At 45.4% G+C, this 17,701-nt stretch overlaps 8 protein-coding genes across 8 annotated transcripts; 3 read left to right on the forward strand and 5 right to left on the reverse strand.

Moving 5' to 3' along the window:
* Positions 1–487: 487 nt before the first annotated feature.
* On the reverse strand, positions 488–2,514 carry TRIVIDRAFT_192420 (uncharacterized protein; the record flags this gene model as incomplete). Its single annotated transcript, XM_014099820.1, has 2 exons — positions 488–504; positions 831–2,514. The coding sequence occupies 2 exons, from the start codon at positions 2,512–2,514 to the stop codon at positions 488–490; spliced, it is 1,701 nt and encodes a 566-aa protein (XP_013955295.1).
* A 656-nt stretch (positions 2,515–3,170) lies between these two features.
* TRIVIDRAFT_51664 (uncharacterized protein) lies at positions 3,171–3,563 on the reverse strand (the record flags this gene model as incomplete). The annotated part of the gene is made up of 1 exon (XM_014099821.1): positions 3,171–3,563. The coding sequence occupies one exon, from the start codon at positions 3,561–3,563 to the stop codon at positions 3,171–3,173; it is 393 nt and encodes a 130-aa protein (XP_013955296.1).
* Positions 3,564–4,046: 483 nt separating this feature from the next.
* TRIVIDRAFT_192422 (uncharacterized protein) lies at positions 4,047–6,022 on the reverse strand (the record flags this gene model as incomplete). Its single annotated transcript, XM_014099822.1, has 9 exons — positions 4,047–4,218; positions 4,292–4,565; positions 4,633–4,804; positions 4,873–4,989; positions 5,056–5,185; positions 5,250–5,346; positions 5,402–5,485; positions 5,551–5,866; positions 5,930–6,022. The coding sequence occupies 9 exons, from the start codon at positions 6,020–6,022 to the stop codon at positions 4,047–4,049; spliced, it is 1,455 nt and encodes a 484-aa protein (XP_013955297.1).
* Positions 6,023–7,466: 1,444 nt separating this feature from the next.
* Positions 7,467–8,318, forward strand: TRIVIDRAFT_137343 (uncharacterized protein; the record flags this gene model as incomplete). The annotated part of the gene is made up of 4 exons (XM_014099823.1): positions 7,467–7,520; positions 7,589–7,968; positions 8,045–8,143; positions 8,204–8,318. Coding segments are annotated over 4 exons (648 nt in total), but the record flags the coding sequence as incomplete, so codon positions are not given.
* A 697-nt stretch (positions 8,319–9,015) lies between these two features.
* TRIVIDRAFT_70133 (uncharacterized protein) lies at positions 9,016–10,019 on the reverse strand (the record flags this gene model as incomplete). The annotated part of the gene is made up of 5 exons (XM_014099824.1): positions 9,016–9,090; positions 9,151–9,253; positions 9,317–9,367; positions 9,428–9,911; positions 9,968–10,019. The coding sequence occupies 5 exons, from the start codon at positions 10,017–10,019 to the stop codon at positions 9,016–9,018; spliced, it is 765 nt and encodes a 254-aa protein (XP_013955299.1).
* A 2,296-nt stretch (positions 10,020–12,315) lies between these two features.
* On the forward strand, positions 12,316–13,936 carry TRIVIDRAFT_3195 (uncharacterized protein; the record flags this gene model as incomplete). Its single annotated transcript, XM_014099755.1, has 6 exons — positions 12,316–12,682; positions 12,749–12,915; positions 12,992–13,369; positions 13,428–13,570; positions 13,641–13,812; positions 13,865–13,936. Coding segments are annotated over 6 exons (1,299 nt in total), but the record flags the coding sequence as incomplete, so codon positions are not given.
* Positions 13,937–14,798: 862 nt separating this feature from the next.
* On the forward strand, positions 14,799–15,887 carry TRIVIDRAFT_51690 (carbohydrate esterase family 1 protein; the record flags this gene model as incomplete). Its single annotated transcript, XM_014099825.1, has 3 exons — positions 14,799–15,490; positions 15,556–15,695; positions 15,763–15,887. 3 exons carry the CDS (start codon positions 14,799–14,801, stop codon positions 15,885–15,887), a joined length of 957 nt encoding a protein of 318 aa, XP_013955300.1.
* Positions 15,888–16,320: 433 nt separating this feature from the next.
* TRIVIDRAFT_51667 (uncharacterized protein) lies at positions 16,321–17,220 on the reverse strand (the record flags this gene model as incomplete). The annotated part of the gene is made up of 1 exon (XM_014099826.1): positions 16,321–17,220. The coding sequence occupies one exon, from the start codon at positions 17,218–17,220 to the stop codon at positions 16,321–16,323; it is 900 nt and encodes a 299-aa protein (XP_013955301.1).
* Between the last annotated feature and the right edge of the window lie 481 nt (positions 17,221–17,701).

Below are 17,701 nucleotides of genomic sequence, written 5' to 3' on the forward strand. Positions count from 1 at the left end.
TAAATCATGTATGGTTAGATATAGGTCAATTGGAGCCCTGCAACCCCTAGGCGTAATCCTAGAATGAATGGTGCCCAACTGCACCCAATACATCATATGCCGTTCGAATAAAAAGAACGCACGTATTTAACCTTTCAAGCAGCCGAAGGCGCTAATTCCGGGTCAATCTATGTTTCTATTGAGCTGAAAGCAGTTTACGCTCATGGGCTCGTGTTTATAGTGTACAGATATCGCGCTTCCACCAGTGGCCACAACAATCAGAAGTAATTCAGTGCGATGGCATCTTTATCGTCATGGCCTTCACACAGAGTCTTACATCGGTAAATTACCTAGGAAATTGTTTTTCTAGCGCGACTTTTGCCATGGAATCTGCCTATTTGGTGGTTTTTTTTTTTTTTTTTTTTAAATATATATATATATATATATATATAACGAAAAATAAGAGCAAATGCGCGCAGCTGTTGTTGCGACGTGGTGAAGCTCTCACTTAATCCGCAAAGTCGCCTGTTGGGAACTATTACGATAAATAGCAAGGTCAATTATTTTAATGCTCACGTTGTGTCATCGACCACTTGTAATATACCAACGTTGAGATAATAGTCTACCAAGTAAGTGATACTCGATATAAAGTTAGCATCAGCAGCCGTTCATTGTTCATCTTGGGTAGTGTTTGTCAAATGACTATGAAGATTCTCTACTATCCTGGTGGAAACATCTAACAGGGCACGATTCTTATTCACCGTAATATCTGAATTGTGTTCTTGAGTGTCTTTCTACCTGGCCTTTCCGTGATCATACATTTTCCGCCGCATTTGGAACTAAAGTCTTACGCCCATCCCCTGCGCTATCCTTTTCTGAAAGCCCATACTCTGTAGAGTGGCTTTTACGAAGCTCAACATGTTTCTCAATGAAAGTAGCTAAAAAGCCCAGAACTGAAATGGCCGTCACAATCCACCAAACGACATTTAGAGCTTTCACATAAACGCCGATAACCTGGCTTCGAGTAGGTTCTGACAATTCCGCTATACCGCCCCTTTGCACGGCAGCGTATGCGTATGCACCTCCATCGACGAGCAAACTGCGAACTTCCTGGTTGCTAATGGAATCAATATGCGAATTTATTTGGCCATTGAAAGCTATTGATGCCATTGTAGCACCCCAAACAAGGCCAAATGAACGCACAAATGAATAAGTGCCTGTAGCAACGGCCACGTCTGACTCGGGAAGCGCTGCTAGTGTTGAAGGGAGTGTGGCTGTAAAGATAATTCCAGTGCCGCCTGATGCAAGCACTTGGTAGCCAACCCACGCTGCTCGACTGGAAGATTCGTCTAGTGTTGAGAACAGTCCCACACCGATGGCGCTGAGGGAAAAGCCGAGCCAATGCAGAGGTATGTAAAAACCAGTTTTGGACATGAAAGCCCCGGCCATTCCACCAAACGGCATGATAGCTAGAGCAAAAGCTAAGAAATAAACTCCCGACATTAGCGGCGTGGCTTCTTTAACTGCCTGGAAGTAGATGGGCAAGAAGTAATTAATAGCTTGAAGCACAATAGCTCCCAGAAAGATGATGATGAAACCGCCAGACGATGTCCGATGTTTGAACAGTCGAGGTGGCATGCTTGGTTCTCGGCAAATTGGCGAGGCCTGATGGACGTGAAATGTGATCCAGCCAAGGATACCAAGGATAAGAGGCACAATAATCTTCCAAGAGCTCCAGGGATAGCCATGAGTGCCGCCCATGATTAGACCAAAGAATATGCTGACCATGGATGGCACGAAGATGATATTGCCCAGGAAGTCGACCCGAGAAAGGGCATGACGCCAGGTTGGACTGCGCCTATACTTGACGTTGAGGATGAGGACAATTGCGAGTAATCCTATGGCTGCGGCTGGTAGATTAAGCCAGAATATCCATCTCCAATTCTTCAGCGCCAGAGCGCCACCGATGATAGGCCCAATAGTCGTTCCAATAGCTGCCGTTGAGAGGATGGCGCTCAGGTAGGGACCGCGGTGGCGAGGAGGAACCATGTCGCATACAATGATATCCGAAAGTACATACAATCCGCCTGATCCAAGGCCTTGTATTGTTCGCGCAGCAATGAGCATCCCAGGATTTTGCGCGCCACCAGCAAGCCCGCTACCTATGCCAAAAAGAACAATAGCGACAATCATGGGATTTCGGCGGCCGAAGATATCAGAGATTTGGCCAAAGAGAGGCTGCGGTACCGTGGAAGTGAAGAGAAACGAGTTGACGACCCAAACATATTCTTGACCACCCCCAATATCGCGCGTGATCGTTGGCAGCGAAGTGGTGACTATGGTGGCATCGATGGCAGAGATAAATGATAGTAAGCAAAGAACAAGAAAGACACACCACAATCGCCATGAGTGCTGAAATTTCTCCTGCTCCTGAAGCCCAGCATCCTCCTTGTCTTTTTCCGATGACTGCGGTTGAGCTTGTTGGGAAAGTGCATCTGCATCTGAGGAAATGGGAGTTTGTTCCGGGGCGCCCATTTTGACAGTTCGTGCAGGACACAGCCTGTGATCTGGGGCAGAATAATCTTCTTTATTCTATGCTCCAAAGATGGAGCACTGGCTACCAGTAAATGGACAGTAGCTCATCAGATGCCGACCTGTTCTACACAAGTATGTAAACAATAAATAACTATGACTTGAATACATGTATGTACTGCCCTCTGTGGCCGACCCACAGATCACTGTGCTCTTCTGACTCGCCCAGGCATGCTTGTTGGTCACAGCTTAATGCGCCTATATATATGATAGAACGAATACCGGTAATTATGCTCGGCAGTATCTCACGCAGTATATTCTGTACTCTATACATTTTCAATGCTTCCGACGAGGTACCTTGAGCACATACTCGTATGCGGGCGGGTGGTTTAACCCCCTGCATTACCAACATCAGACATTCCAACACTCTCAACCATACAGTACGTGCTAGTCCACATGGATGCCGATCTCTCATCCATGTCTCACATCACGGAGTCATTATCCATTCACACGAGGCATGTCGGAGAGATAAGTGGGCTGGTGTGTGATGGCGCCCTTTTATTCAACTGGCCTCCAAATTGCGTCCCAGTAAGTACGTCAATTGTCAGATAAACTTTTGACAGGGGTATCGGGAGCTTCCCAGACACCTGTTTGCCACTTTAGAAGCCTCGTTCCGTCAATCCAATCAACCCCCATCCCGCAATCACCATTCCCGAGACACAACGAAACACAGCCTTGCCTGGCATTCCCTCCTTCCAGCACACGTAGCCATCCACGAGACCCAGGTAGGCACCCATGACGGCCATGACGGTATCCACGGCAGCAAGCTCCTCTCGTTGGTAGAAGACGAACATTAGCATGCCGAGAGCGGTAGTGCGAGCGCTACAAAGTACCATGACGGGCTGTGCAGCAGGCGAGTCGGCAATTTTTTCTGGCAAACCAAACTCAAGCATGGCGTTTTTTGGCGACCAGAAAGGCCAGAGGCCACCAAACGTCGTGGCAGATGCAACCAACAGCGGCATTATATGCCGTAACGCAAAGTGCTCGAACATTATAGGTATGATATTGTCGATCAGAATGGATGAAGGGAATATCGTACTACCCACGAGTAGGAGGATGAAGAGCAGTGGATGAAAGAGAGAAGAGGAGGATTGTGGCTGGAGAAAAAGCATCGATAATTTAAAAGGTGACTGCAGCCTGAATGGTCTCACAAAGGGCGGGTGAAATGTACACTATACATGCAAACGGCGTTCGTGCTGTTGGCCCGTCCAGGTATGATCATCGAATCCTTTGGTCACTAGGCACATGTCTCACTCAAAGCCAACGATTTGTGTCACTTACTCCGCCTTGTGGTATGCAGCACTGGAAGAACCAGGTGATCAGTTTTTTTTTTCTTTTTTTAAACCGGTGCTTTATGAATGACATCTATAAGATTGGATACTCTATTCTAGACTATAGCAAAGCAACACTGAAAACAAGTGCAGAACCCCTCTAGCCGTCAAATCTCCTACCTACATGCATTTCTAAAAAGCAAGTTACACAACAGAACGAGGGCGGAGAACCACCTTGGTGCTTGCGTAGGGATAAATAAAGGTGCGCCATGCAAAATATCGGGCAGCCTTGGGATTTTCGAGCTGCATGTCGTATTTGGTAATAAATAATGCAAGGAGCGTTTTCATGACAGCCGTTGCATAAAATCGGCCAGGGCTAGCGCACCGTTGTTTGTCAGTGTTGGTCCTGTTGTTTCACATTGAGAGTCAAATGTTCAAATTTAACTCACCATGCCGATCGCCCTGTGCCCCAAAGCTGCCAATCGTTAATGTCTGTATATTTGGATGGCCCTTCTTGTGAAACTCCGTCGCCAGAGGTCCCAGAAAATTTCTTCTCGAGCAAATCCGGGTTAACGAAGCGAAAACCTTGAAATTTTAGCGGATCTGCATAGTAGCGAGCATCCGACATCATGCCTCGAGGAGCTGTGCAGATCCATTCGCCGGGCTCGACTCTAGAGCCGTCAGATAGCTCAAATGGCTTCAGGGCCATGCGGCGAGAGCTCACTGAAATCATTGTCACTGTCTGTTCTACTTCTTCGGCATATAGATAGTATCGGATTGAACGGCTTACCTGACTCAACTGGATTCATTCGGGCAGATTCCTTCATGAAGCTATCAAGCAGAGGGAAAGTCTTGCCCCCCGATTTCTCGAATTCCGTCCACCCGATACTTTCAATTTCATTTCGTAGGGGTTCAATATACTCGGAGTGAATGCAGAGATGATGAAGAGCAAAGCAGGCAGTCTGGTGCAATTTTACATTTAGCTTGAACCAACATAGCATGAGCATAATACAAGTTGGACATCTCATACCGTAGATGTTATATGCACTGACCCGAACCACAGGGCCATCAACTCATGAACTATGCGCTCTGCTGACCATGGTTTTGATAGGGGTGAGCATTCCATAACCCATTGGATGCAATCATGCTATTTTACCTATTAGTTGGTGAAACGTACAAGTATTTACCCGGAACCTCAGCAAGTAGAACTCACATGGTCAGGCACGGCTTGTCCAAGACTTTTTCGCGCTTTTTCCTCCAGGCGATGCTCCGCAATAGGTATCAGCGCATTGTAAATAATTTTTCCGGCGCCAAGTTTCATTGAAATCAGGTTTCCAATGAAGCTAATCAATCGGAATCAGAGAATACTCAAACTAATGCATGGTCATGTAGGATCGGCTCTCTTACGGTGCAATGGCACTGGGGAGCACTCGTACGACTTCCGCTGTTATAAGCGTCTGCTCGATAAAATTCATGGCAGCGTTCATAAATACTTTGCTATGAGCTGTTGTATAGGCGATTAGTTAATGAATTTGTTTGCATCCTCTAATGTTACGCACCTAGGTCCCTTCCAAAGAAAGCAGTTGCATTTGTGAGCGCAATAGCCTCAATTACCATTGGGAACAGTGGTGAAGTATATGATCCTACACAGTACATCAATAATGCGTTATCTCAGTGGAGATTAAATTTCAAGGCTCCGGTATCCTACCATTTACCATTGAGCGTGACTCTAGTATATCGTCAAACAGAGCGGACATAGACCGCCGAGCATCAGGCAGGATATCGGGTAGGTGGTTCGTGAGTAGAGTTCTAAGTGTCCTAATGAGTGGCGTACCATCCACACCCTTCTTATCAAACCAGTTGAAGTTCTGCATAGTGTATTTTGGCTGCAAGATTTCTTTGGCTGCCGCCTGGAGAGATAACACATCTTCTGAAGCTGCATCGATTTCCTTGATGTGGTCCCACGACGACACTACCAAATAGCGATTTTCGGGAGCTTCGATCCAAAACGGGTTTCCATTTGACTGAAGTTCTAATTAGATACCTTGTGTCATATTGCAAGGTAATTAAAGTGGAAATTATCTTACATTATTATATTCCTCTTGGATGATAGATGGTCCCCTTGTAAGAAACAGCCACGCATTAATGCGCTTCCTAGCAGTGGAGAGGAGACTTTGCATGAATTGCCAAGTGATAGACTTGTTCGTACCCCACGCAGCCCCATGTCGGACGCAAAATGACGGAACAAGTAATAAGCTTAAAAAGAGGCAACCAAAGGCAGTATAGATTGCTTGATCCATTGTTACTTAGGAGTGCAATTCGTAATTTAGTCAAGCTGTAGCTGAATGCAGACGATTCAAGTTGGTAAAATATGAATCTATTAGAGAAAAATGACATCCAATGTTTGTTTTATATCTAGATTCCATAAGCTCCATCATCGGCCATATCCGAACAGATAAACACTTATTACGACGACGCAGCAGAGAATTTCGTATTGAGGCAACCAGCTGAGACGAGCAAGGCTGGATTTTGCCTCCATATGGGAATTAGGAATACTCGTGCTCCTGTTCCCATAGAAAGATCCTTGCGTGTTTGTCTCAAAGTCCCCCATCAAGGCACACTTGGGGGGCATTGGGGTCTACATTCTAAATAGGTCCTTGACCACAAATAATCCTATTCGCTATGACGGGCCGATTTTCCACGTCATTATACACAAAGTCATCCAGCAGAAGGCTGTAACTCTTCATCCCCCTTCCGAGCCTTTTGCTGTGTGAGTAAATCTCATTTCGGATGGAGGATGACAGAATGGAGGCCAGGAAAAAAAAAAAGCTTCAATGAAATGCCGCTACCCCCCTTACATATAACCAGAAGGATCTGGATCAAGCTTACCTCGTACAAACTTGAAGTAAGACAAAACACGAAATGGTGTGATTGATGTCCAGAATACATGCGGTGTCCCACTCGATGAGGCATGGCGCAGCGTCGTGCTGTCTTAGAAAGTCTTACGCCAAGATTCCTTCCTACATCATAAGGGTGTCTTCGTAGCCAAATTCTTCCCGGCATTTTTAGGATATTCTGGCCCGCCCCAGATATGTCTGCCTTTCCGGGAATCTTTCTGGCATTGTAGAGTTGCCAGGAAATATTGTTTCCGCAAAGCTGCTTCATACTCGTGCTTTAGCGATATTGAAGTGTTTGCTGCTTGTCAAGATTTTGCCAGAATGGCTGAGCTGCCGCTATCCCAAAACCCAAATGGGGATCCGCCAAACTTCACAGGTGGCCAGTCCTTGGAAACAGTAAATCTATCCATCGGCGCAGTCATAATTTCACTGAGTGTAATAGTTGTTACCGTTCGTATTTATGCGAGCTGCAAAAATGTCGGGCGGCTATTTTTGGATGATTGTAAGAGCAATACGGCCGATAAAGGATACAATTCGCTATTGCGCGAACAAGATTCGCTAACATCAGCCCTCAGGTTTTTGTTTAGGAGCAGAGATAGCCGTGCTCGTGTACTGGGGACTGCTGACCGCCAGTAAGTCAACCTAGCTGCATAACTATCTTCCTCTCATTTCCTTCGGACCATGAATACAGTACTTACCATTACTCTCTCTGTCGTAAGATTTTGAGAAAGGTCTTGGAAAGCACGCTTGGGATCTAACCGTGAGTGTTATTACACCATGGGTTTTAAAAGTACGTATTCATCGAGACAGGGTAAAACGACGTGCTAAAGATATTGTTGTTATTCATAGAGACATGTCGTATCTCAGTTCTTCGGTTCTGCAGGCAATTGGCTTGCAAAGGCATCTATCCTGGCATTTTTTCTCCGAATCTTCGGTAGCCTTCGCTGGGTTCGTATTGCTTGTTTTGCGCTCCTCATTCTACTGTCCATGGGCTCGATTACGCATGCAGGACTCTTCGCAGTCCTCTGTGTCCCTCACGGAGATGAAGTTTGGAATAGTAATCTCATGGCCAGATGTGCTACAGGTGCTCCAGTGACTGTAGCTGTGGGTGTTTGCATTTTGGTGGTTGATATAGCCATCTTTATTTTGCCGTTTCCCATCATTGCCAACTTAAAAATGGATAAGAAAAAGAAACATGGCTTAATTATCGTGTTTCTGATTGGCTTCTCGTACGTCTCAAACTTCACCCTACTTACTTGCGACAGAGAAATTTTGTGGCATTCTAATAGCAGACACGATCTATAGCATCATTGTCACAAGCTCAGTTGGGCTTGCTTATAGAATTGTTGTCTTCAAGAGTTCTATCGATCCAACCTGGAACGGTGCAAATGTATCCATCACTGCGTAAGTCTATTGCATTAAGAGGACTTTCAGTTTAGACGACATTGAGCTAAACCTTCATAGGTACATAGATACTTTTGGGACTATCATTGTCAGCTGTACTCCAGGCATATACGCTTGGTGGCTGAAAATATTCTCACAGAGCAGGTTATACTCCTCAATTCGGTCCATGTCACTTCTCCGCTCAAGATATTCGTCTTCAAGATCAAGAGGATACGTCACAAATGAAGGCAAGGATATACCTATGCATAGTGACCAGGAACAAGGTCACAATGAGCTTCCAAAAATCTCGACGTCATCCTCGCAACAATATCTGCATCAATGGCCTCGAGAGGATGACAGAAACGTAATTCCGGTATCCACTGTCATCACTCAAACAATATCTGACAGAAGAGAGAGCTACGACGAAAGTTATCGGATGCAAGAATACTCATGGCAACCCGTTAAGATAAGGGCTAACAAAACTGGTGAGAGAGAATATGTGTAATAATAGGTATGCTGTTAAAAATTGAGATGTGTGAGCGCACCATTGTTAAAGGCACGAAATGCTATGCCATTGGTATCAGTGTAAGTGCTGTGATGGAGCAATTTCTAGATATAGTTTATGGGAATATGTGTAATTGCGTTGGTCAATGCACATCATCGTATTTTGTTCAGGTCCTTCGTTGTCAAGGATTTGTTGTAATGTTGTCACTACGAAACTTAAAATGCGCATGGAAACATTTCCAATATAATTCTTCTGAGATATTGGCCTACTAAATGCACATTGTAGTTGTGCAATAAGATATATGTTTTTGTTGTCTATATCCCTCCAAAACTCTCGACCAAATATGCAGAAGAATATCAAACATATGTTTTCCACATCATGAAGCCATTTACCACGGGATCTCAGTATCGCTTGCAAGATCAATAAATCTACCCGATGTCTCTGCCCTTGTAGCTTTATCAATCTATATAAAATGTCAGTTTGTCGGATGTCGGCTGAGTGAAGAAGTACATGGGCGGCCTACAGATACTATGATGCTGCTGCAAGAGTCCTCTAGAGTGACAGGCGCCTTTTCCAATCCCTGCATGCGTGCCCCGGCATTTCCCATATCAGTTTGGACGAGACTGCTATAATATCAGATAAAGTAACTGTGTGGCCACTCGTTTGATGAAAGCAGGCATCGGACTCACCCAGGATGCACAGCATACGAAATCCAATTGGGATGCGCAGCATGAATAGCCCTTGAAGCACTCAATTTTAGAACAATTACAGAGAGATATAAATAATATTGCGACACTTACATGGTAAAAAAATTGAGGGAGGATTTAGAAAGGCCATATGCAAATATGAAGGGAGCGTTGTACTGCTCCGCGTTCTTGATTGAGCCCACTATGCTACTTATAGATAACCAAACGGGCTGAGTCGACTTTTCAAGAAATGGACTTGTAGCGTGGTACAACTGGATTGGAGCCGCGGGGTTCACTTTAAACCCTTCCAATACATCTTTGATTGGAACATTCTGGAACGGCCCTGGACTTGGGCATATTCCCGCATTGGCAATGACGATGTCGATATAGGTAATCCCTTCAGATTGCACATGCTCTAATGCTTTGGCTGGATCATCCAATTCAGAACTGTCAATGCTAACGAGAATCAGGCGAGAACCTTCAGCTGTTGGCAGTTTCTTCAACTCATCATGATTTAGTGATGATTTATCACGAACACTTCCGATGACAACATGATTTGGGCGAATCAGGTATACCGCCGTCAAGCCTTTGCCAATGCCTAGACGAGCTATTAGTTCTCTTGTGTAATTATAAAGGAGATAATAAATATGATACCTCTTCCTGCACCAGTGATGAATACAACTGTGGGCTTGGTAGATATGGCCATCGCGGGTATGCTTCATGTGTAGTACGGATGCTTTATGAGTTAGAGAGCTCATCAAGTTCCTCGAACCCAACTTTATATACTTACGATGCCTAGTAAATAAAAAAGCTAAATTGCCAGACAATAGGACTATAACATCCATTTCCGCAGTTTTAGTCATCGAGCGGAAGCTAGGAACTATGCGGACTTGTAACCAACATCTGTTGGCTGATGCCTGATAAAGGAGCATGGATTACTTTCCTTCAAGCAGTGCTAAAATTTCGACCTGAACGTAGGCAATTTAAGGCACGGAATTATAATTGCACTATAAATAAATAATGCATCATCTCAATTGAAAACATATTCTTTACTGCTTTGGGCAGTTTATGATTAACAACCTAATACACGTTGTACATACATACAGTCAGACAATTTTGATGGCATTACCGTGACCTTCTTTGCACAATACAATGGATTTTGCCAAGGCGAATAAAATGCAATGCCCAATCTGACGATGAAATTCCAGAAGCCCCATATTGCAATTATCAGTCTGTCTATTCTGACGAGCTCAGAGATGTATCGCCAGTGGTGTATTACTCATGCAATATAATCATCCTGAGAAGTGATAGCTCAACTCATTGAAACGGAGAAGCTCCTTTTTACTCCGATATGACAAAGCAAGAACATCCTTCCGTCTCCGTCTGTATGTAGGCCGCCACAAGTTTCGTCCGCATCACTATCATTCTATCAGAAATGTTCACACTCATCGGCCTAACCCATGGTCCGAGAGCGGAGTTTGAGCGGACCGGAAACTAACTCATCTGGATTAAACCGCTCCAGCCAGCGGTTGGAAATACCCTCGTATGCCCATCTGTAACAGTCCAAGAGGTGTCCTCTTACTATATGGAAAAAGCCACCCCTCAATTCAACGCATATGATGCAAATACGTAGGAATATTTTAGCCAGTTACAGCAAGTCCCGTGTATTAAATGTATGCTAAAGATCCAATCTCACGCAAAAAGTTTTCTTTTGCAGCTCGATTACTTTGAACGCTGGCTATCGTCCGTATGCTATTGAGGTGCTGGACGAGAAGAAGCCGCACCGTTTGCATCAAGAAGTGAAGGTGAAGGCGTGCACTTTCATATACAGGTGTCCACGGCGCCTTCATTGTCTCAAACATTCCACAACGCAGGCCAATCCTAATATACTAGTCATGCATTCGACGGTTATAACGAGTGATAGAAGCTCTCAATGTCAAGTCGTTAGGGAAAGTTTATGGCCAAGAAGGGGAGTATTATGATCCGTAAGAGATGCCCAGCGACACTTCTAATGGCTTAAGATGTGACGGCTCCAATATATTAGAACTATACGCTACTAAGGAAGTGCGCGGACAACTTTGTCTAGATTGTTTTTTAAAGTTCGCTCTTCTTTTCCACACATTTTATTTTCACTTGATTAGTATTGGCTTGCTATAGTACGCCGGCGACTGACTGCCACATCCCTGTTTGCCGCCAATGCCCCGCAAATCACACGGGACGTAAGAGGTTCAAGATTGGGAATGAGACTCATTCACACAGCATCACGGTACTCAGTTGTAGGTGAATCCACATATGCCAGATACTCGCTTGGAATGAGTTGTTACGCCTCTTCAATATTATAAAAATGGCGTAATTTGTCGAAAGGTAAAAATTAAAGTATCTGTTGGAGACCCTACTCGTGAGACAATGCGCAGGGCCGCAGATCCCAGTTGACTCTTGTAATGTCATTGTACATCAATTACATGTATAACATCGCAATCAGCATTGGGTTCCAAAGATTATAAGGGTATGTACTAAACGATAACGCCAAAGCTCATGGGTTGGACTATTGGTTTTTCGCCGCCAGATAAGGCGCTGCAACACCTTTGACCCCTTTCCTTACAAACTTATCGCTATGAATCGATTTACAACTTTGGGCAAGCAAACCACTAACACGAGATGATTTGTCGAAGAATAACATATTCGTCGCACTACGTGGTAAATCTTCAGTCTATTCCTCATTACTTTTGTTAGGTAGGCTACCACAAATATATGTACGACGCGTTTAGTTGATTGCCGGCTTCTTATCTTCTGGGGTACAAGACCCGGGGCTAGTCTGACAGGATCAACTCCGCCGTGAGAAGTGGGGTCTGAGATGGCTGTCAGCTTCACGAATTCAGACTCATACATACAAAGCTTCACCCTGAGCGCCCACAATCTTCTCACGGGCACCATTGCATTGACATCTTTGTATGCTGGCACGCTCAAATTTTAGGAATTTTTGAGACTAATCATCCACTATAATGCTGAAATCGATCTGCACGAGCTCGCTGCTCTTGCTGAGCGCGAGCTTCTTCTCCGCTAGCTCCGCGTCTCAAGACGCGCAAGTCCATCTCACCGCTCCAACCAAGCATCACCAAGTTGATCCAGCTATTCTGGCTGCCTTGGAGAAGTACCTGGATCCTGTTGATGCGCTTGTTTCATTACACCCCGAGGCTGCTGAGCAGCTGGCTCAACCACGTCTTCTGAAGGTGCTCGGGGAGCCAAGCGCTCAATGGATGACTGAGGGTGACAAGCTGCGCCTAAAGCGCAAGGGTAAGAAGTTTATCGATATTACTGACCACGAAGCCTTCTACAAAGAGCAAGTGCATGCCCTTGCTGGTGAAGCCCGTAAGTTGGAAATCTACCTACGCAGTTGGCTTTGTGGTTGTTCAATGTTGCTAAACTGCCATACAGACTTGCCCCAGCTTTCTCACCAGGACCTGGTCAGGCCATTGCTGCCTCGGGTATCTACCGAGAAGATGCACGATGTTCTCCAACATATGACGGGGTATTACACACGATATTTTGGCAGTGTCACTGGCGAGGAAAGTTCTCAATGGCTTTACAACCACATTGCTGAGGTATGGCTTGGTCATATATTTCCATCCGAATAATTAATATCAGTCTGCTTTCGCGTACTAATGCCGGTCTTGCTAGATCATCAAAAACGCACCATTCCACACTCACATTTCTCTCGAGTTTTTCACTCATTCTTTCCCTCAGTCATCCATTATTGCTCGCTTTGAGCCTAAAGTGAGAGACTTTTCGCTGCCGTTGACCATTATCGGGGCGCACCAAGACTCGTTAAATCATGAGCTCCCGCTGCTCCCTGCTCCAGGTGCCGACGACGACTGCTCTGGCACGGTGAGTATCCTGGAAGCTTTCCGCGTTTTGGCAGAGAGCGGGTTCACTCCGCTTAATGGACCTGTCGAGTTCCATTGGTATGCTGCCGAGGAGGGCGGGCTCTTGGGTAGCCAGGCCATTGCGCGATATAAGAAAGAGTCCGGGGCTCGTATTGGTGCCATGATGGAATTTGTAAGTATTTTTGAGGCCACATTGTCAGTTATGACATATGCATTAACCCACCATCAAGGACATGACTGCATTTATCGCCCGAAACGCGACCGAATCCATTGGATTCATCGAGACTGAAGCAGACGCCCCACTAACGAGCTGGGCCGCCGCCTTGGCTACTGAGTATATTTCCATCCCTGCTAAAGTGTACAAGCTGCCTAGGTAAGTTTGGAACTCTATTGTCTTCCCAGTTCGTGCGTTCTTCGTATGATGAGGTAGCTAACGACACCAGTGGTGCTGGTTCTGACTACATGTCATATACACAGCTCGGGTATCCTGCAGCTTTTGCATCCGAGGGCAATCCTTCGGCCAGCGGTAAACCACTGGGCGAGTATGACCCTTATATCCACACGGAAAAGGACACAATGCATGTTGATGACGAGGCTGGAGTCTTCTCCATTGAGGTAGGCGTTTCTTGTACCCTTTCTCGGAGAAGATTGGCTAATTCTTTCCCAGCACATGGCCCGGTTTTCTGAGCTTGCCATTGCTTTCGTCATTGAGCAGGCTGGTTGGAATAATACTAAGTGGAGGTGAAAGTTACGCATTAACTGGAGTCTGGGCGCCACCACCAGCCGGTTTATCTTATTCACCAGGCACACGTAGTTGCCAGTATTGTTATAGCAAGCCTGCTTCTAGAATAAACATGACCTTCGAAACCCCTATATACACGTGTGATCCCTTATGAACGCGGTTCGTCATAACTTGGCACACGATGGTTCGCAATCAGTCATATGCTCCAGGGTATGCTATTGCTTCATACTACACAAAAGTTAGGGAGTGCGCATATTGTCTCCAATGCCACACGACTTGGAAGAGTAGCAAAAGAGGTTTGCGAAGTCTAGGTATTAGAGTTAACTAGACGGCTACCGACGGTGTCGAGTGATACAATTAGTTTGAAACAAGTGGCCGTGAAAAGTGCCGAACCTTCGACAGGAAAAGCCAAGACTCCGCCAAAGATTATATAAACTTCGCGCATTTAATATTAAGAAAACACTATCTTAGATCAGTTTACCTTGTGCTATGTGCCTTATGTTGAGTGGTGGTCAGTAAAATGCAGCATAACGTGATTCGTCGCAGGTGATACGTTCAAAGTTGTCTCAGGCATGTCTAAATGACAAGGCATGATTAGCGCGCGTGGAACGTTGATGGCCTCGTGAAACCCAATACCTTCCTAATTAGTACCTTTGACGAGAATTCTATCCACCTAGTTCGGTGTAGCTCGTATACTCGCTGGAACTCTGTACCTGACACGTGAATATCCCCCGGTGTTTAGAGGACCGAAAATTACCTCAAAGGTGAGGTATAAACCGGGAGCTACGGAGGCGTTTATATGTAGAAGAGGTGCCGACCCATCTCCAAGGCTGAGTTCCAGTATCTCTCCATATCCACAATGGTGAAGATTACGAGGCTCAGTGTCATCACTCTATCAGCAGCCTGTGTACCGGCTACTACGCTGTACACGGGCGGCGATACGTCTGGCTGCGGCAAGAGTCATTGGTTCAACGGAATCACACAATACCGAGATATCCAGTCTAGTGGTGTGGACCGTAGCTACGGGATCCATCTACCTTCGAATTACGATGCGAGCCGTCAGTATCCAACCATATTGGGCTTTCATGGCTCTAGCAGCATTGGTTTTTTCTTCGAAGTAGACACAGGTTTCGATTCTGAGCAGTTTACCGGCGACAAGATCATGGTGTATCCAAATGGGCTGGGTGGCGCCTGGGCTGGCGCCAACTATTCTAAGGCAACAGTCGAACAAGACCTTCAATTTGTTTGGGACATGCTGGTCGATTTGAGACAAAATTTCTGCATTGACAGTGCTCGAATTTATGCTACTGGCTTGTCTATCGGTGGAGGTTTCGTTGACACTATTGCTTGCAATGCCACCGTCGGTGGCGAGTTTGCTGCTTTTGCACCCGGGTCTGGCTCCTTCTATACCAACAATGATGAAAATTATCAGGAATGTCAGCCGGCCCGTGTGCCTATTCCCATCCTCGAGATCCATGGAGGTGCCGACACTGATGTGAGATATGATGGTGGTGAGGGCGAGGGTGGCATCGAGCCCTCGATTCCGAACTGGTGAGTCCTCGCGTTTCACCTTATAATTAAGGCTAATCCAGGTACTAATAATTTACAAATTACAGGCTTAGCCGGTGGGCGGATAGAAACCAATGTGATGAGCAATATCAGCAAGAAGACCTGTTCGATAACGATGTGCATCATCTCAGCTGGACCTGCGGAGGCCAAGAGGGCGTTATACAGCACTACAAGACCGATGACCAGAGTATGGATCCTCTCTTACTTATTTAGTTGCTTGAAAAGGTTCCATTGACTGACATATCGATATCCAGAGCATGACTGGGCTTCGCCTGATATCAATTTTTCTCAAATAGCCGCCGGCGACTGGCCAACCCACATCTCAGCCACTACTCTTATCACAAACTTTTTCATGAGGTTTAAACGCCCTGCAGCTTAGACGCATCACATAAAGATATTATATTGCCAATTATTACATATCAACTGAACAAAAAAGACCATCGTCTCTAGTGTCTTAAGAGGCAGTAGATTGCAGTTCCCAGGCATTTTTGGATATTGGGGATATGCCAACGGGGAGCATCATTCAAGAGGTAATAATATATCACAAAATTTGCTCACACGCTGAACGTAATTGTAACTTATTGTTGGGTTGGTGATGTTCGGCGACTAGACACTAGTGGATAACTTCACCAGCCTTATTATAATGAATATGGGGTACTACCACCATCTGAAGCCATTTTGATTAATACTAGAGGTATACTACATTAACATTATCCAATCTTGCTTAAGGTACCTTCACAAATATGCTTCCTAAACTAGAAGTAAATAATCCTATTCCTTCCGACGAACATACAAATTGTAGCTCGCATATCTTACAGCAGACTCTCAACTAATACCCTAACTTCAGCGTCTGTCAAGCCCTTCAATCCCAGAAGTTCATTATCCAAGAGGTTAGAGAAATCTCCTCCATATCCCTCTCCACAAACGGCACTGAAAACAAAAGGTTCCATGACTGACCAATCGGTGATCCCTTTTGCTACTTGTGCAAGAGAATCGGCAAACATTTTCTCAGTGGATTTGTGCGTGATCTCCCATTCTATACCGTCTTTCTCTTTAGCATACCGAATCAATGAGTTCTGAGTAACGACGGCGTCTTGGATGTAAACTGGACGATTGGACGTCTCAGGGAGGTGTTGAATAACTCCAACAATGGCCTTGCCGATCGTCTCGAGATTGGTTGCAGAGAAGGGAATATCACCCCCGTTGTAAACAGTGGCGGTATGCACGGGGACATTTACAATGAAGCCATGGAGACCCCAGTCCAAGAAAGACCCATTACATACCACCGTGTAGGTGAAGCCTGGATTCTTGGCTGCAGCGGTCTTTAAATACTCGTGAGTCTTGACTTTGCCTTCAAATACAGGCAGTTTATTACGTTGAGGATTAATGACATCGCTGCCAAACTCTGAAGGGATAAATCGTGTCACGCCAGCCGCAATAGCGCCGTCGATAAGTGGATTTTGGCTGCCAACCGAAGTAGAAGTCAGAGTAGAGACGACGACCGCGTGATCTCTGAGAGCAGATTCTAGAGATTGAACTGAGGAGTAGTCGACTTCAGCTATGGATAGGTTTGAACTCGCAGGAAGCTTTGAAGTGTTGCTGCTGCCCTTCCGTGTAAGAGCTGTCACATAGTAGCCTGCCTCTAGGAGAGCATGCACAATGGGAACACCCAAGTCCCCGGTAGCGCCCGCCACTGCGATTTTTAAGGCCATTTTTGATATAATTGAGAGTGTCGTGTTGTATATGAGTCTGAGTGATATAATACTAAGTGGATTAGATGCGAGCAGAAAGGAGAATGGTGGGAACTGTGATATAGGTAGTTATCTGGCTTGCATTATGCTGCTTTTTATATCCATTGAGAGGCCTCAACTACAAAGCATAGTCTATGAGTCATTTAATTTACCTGATTTTTAATTCCGTCTAGTGTAAATGGGATCGATCATATGAAACCATTCGCCGTTCTTCAAAAGCAAACGTCACGTAAATTGGGATATAGCTTATCAAGCAAGTTGTATCCTCACAACCTAGAAACATATACGACCTTAAAGCGATGTTAACCCCACCGCAGGAGTCCCATTACTGCCCAATCCCGCAATGATATTTCAGCCACCTACTATGGCTGTGACTAATTAGCAGTTTATTTCCGCAACTAACATCATTGCGACCCTTTTATTGAGGATTTTTTCCGGCTTC

The sequence above is a fragment of the Trichoderma virens genome, assembly GCF_000170995.1.
Source record: "Trichoderma virens Gv29-8 chromosome Unknown TRIVIscaffold_75, whole genome shotgun sequence".
NCBI lineage: Eukaryota > Fungi > Ascomycota > Sordariomycetes > Hypocreales > Hypocreaceae > Trichoderma > Trichoderma virens.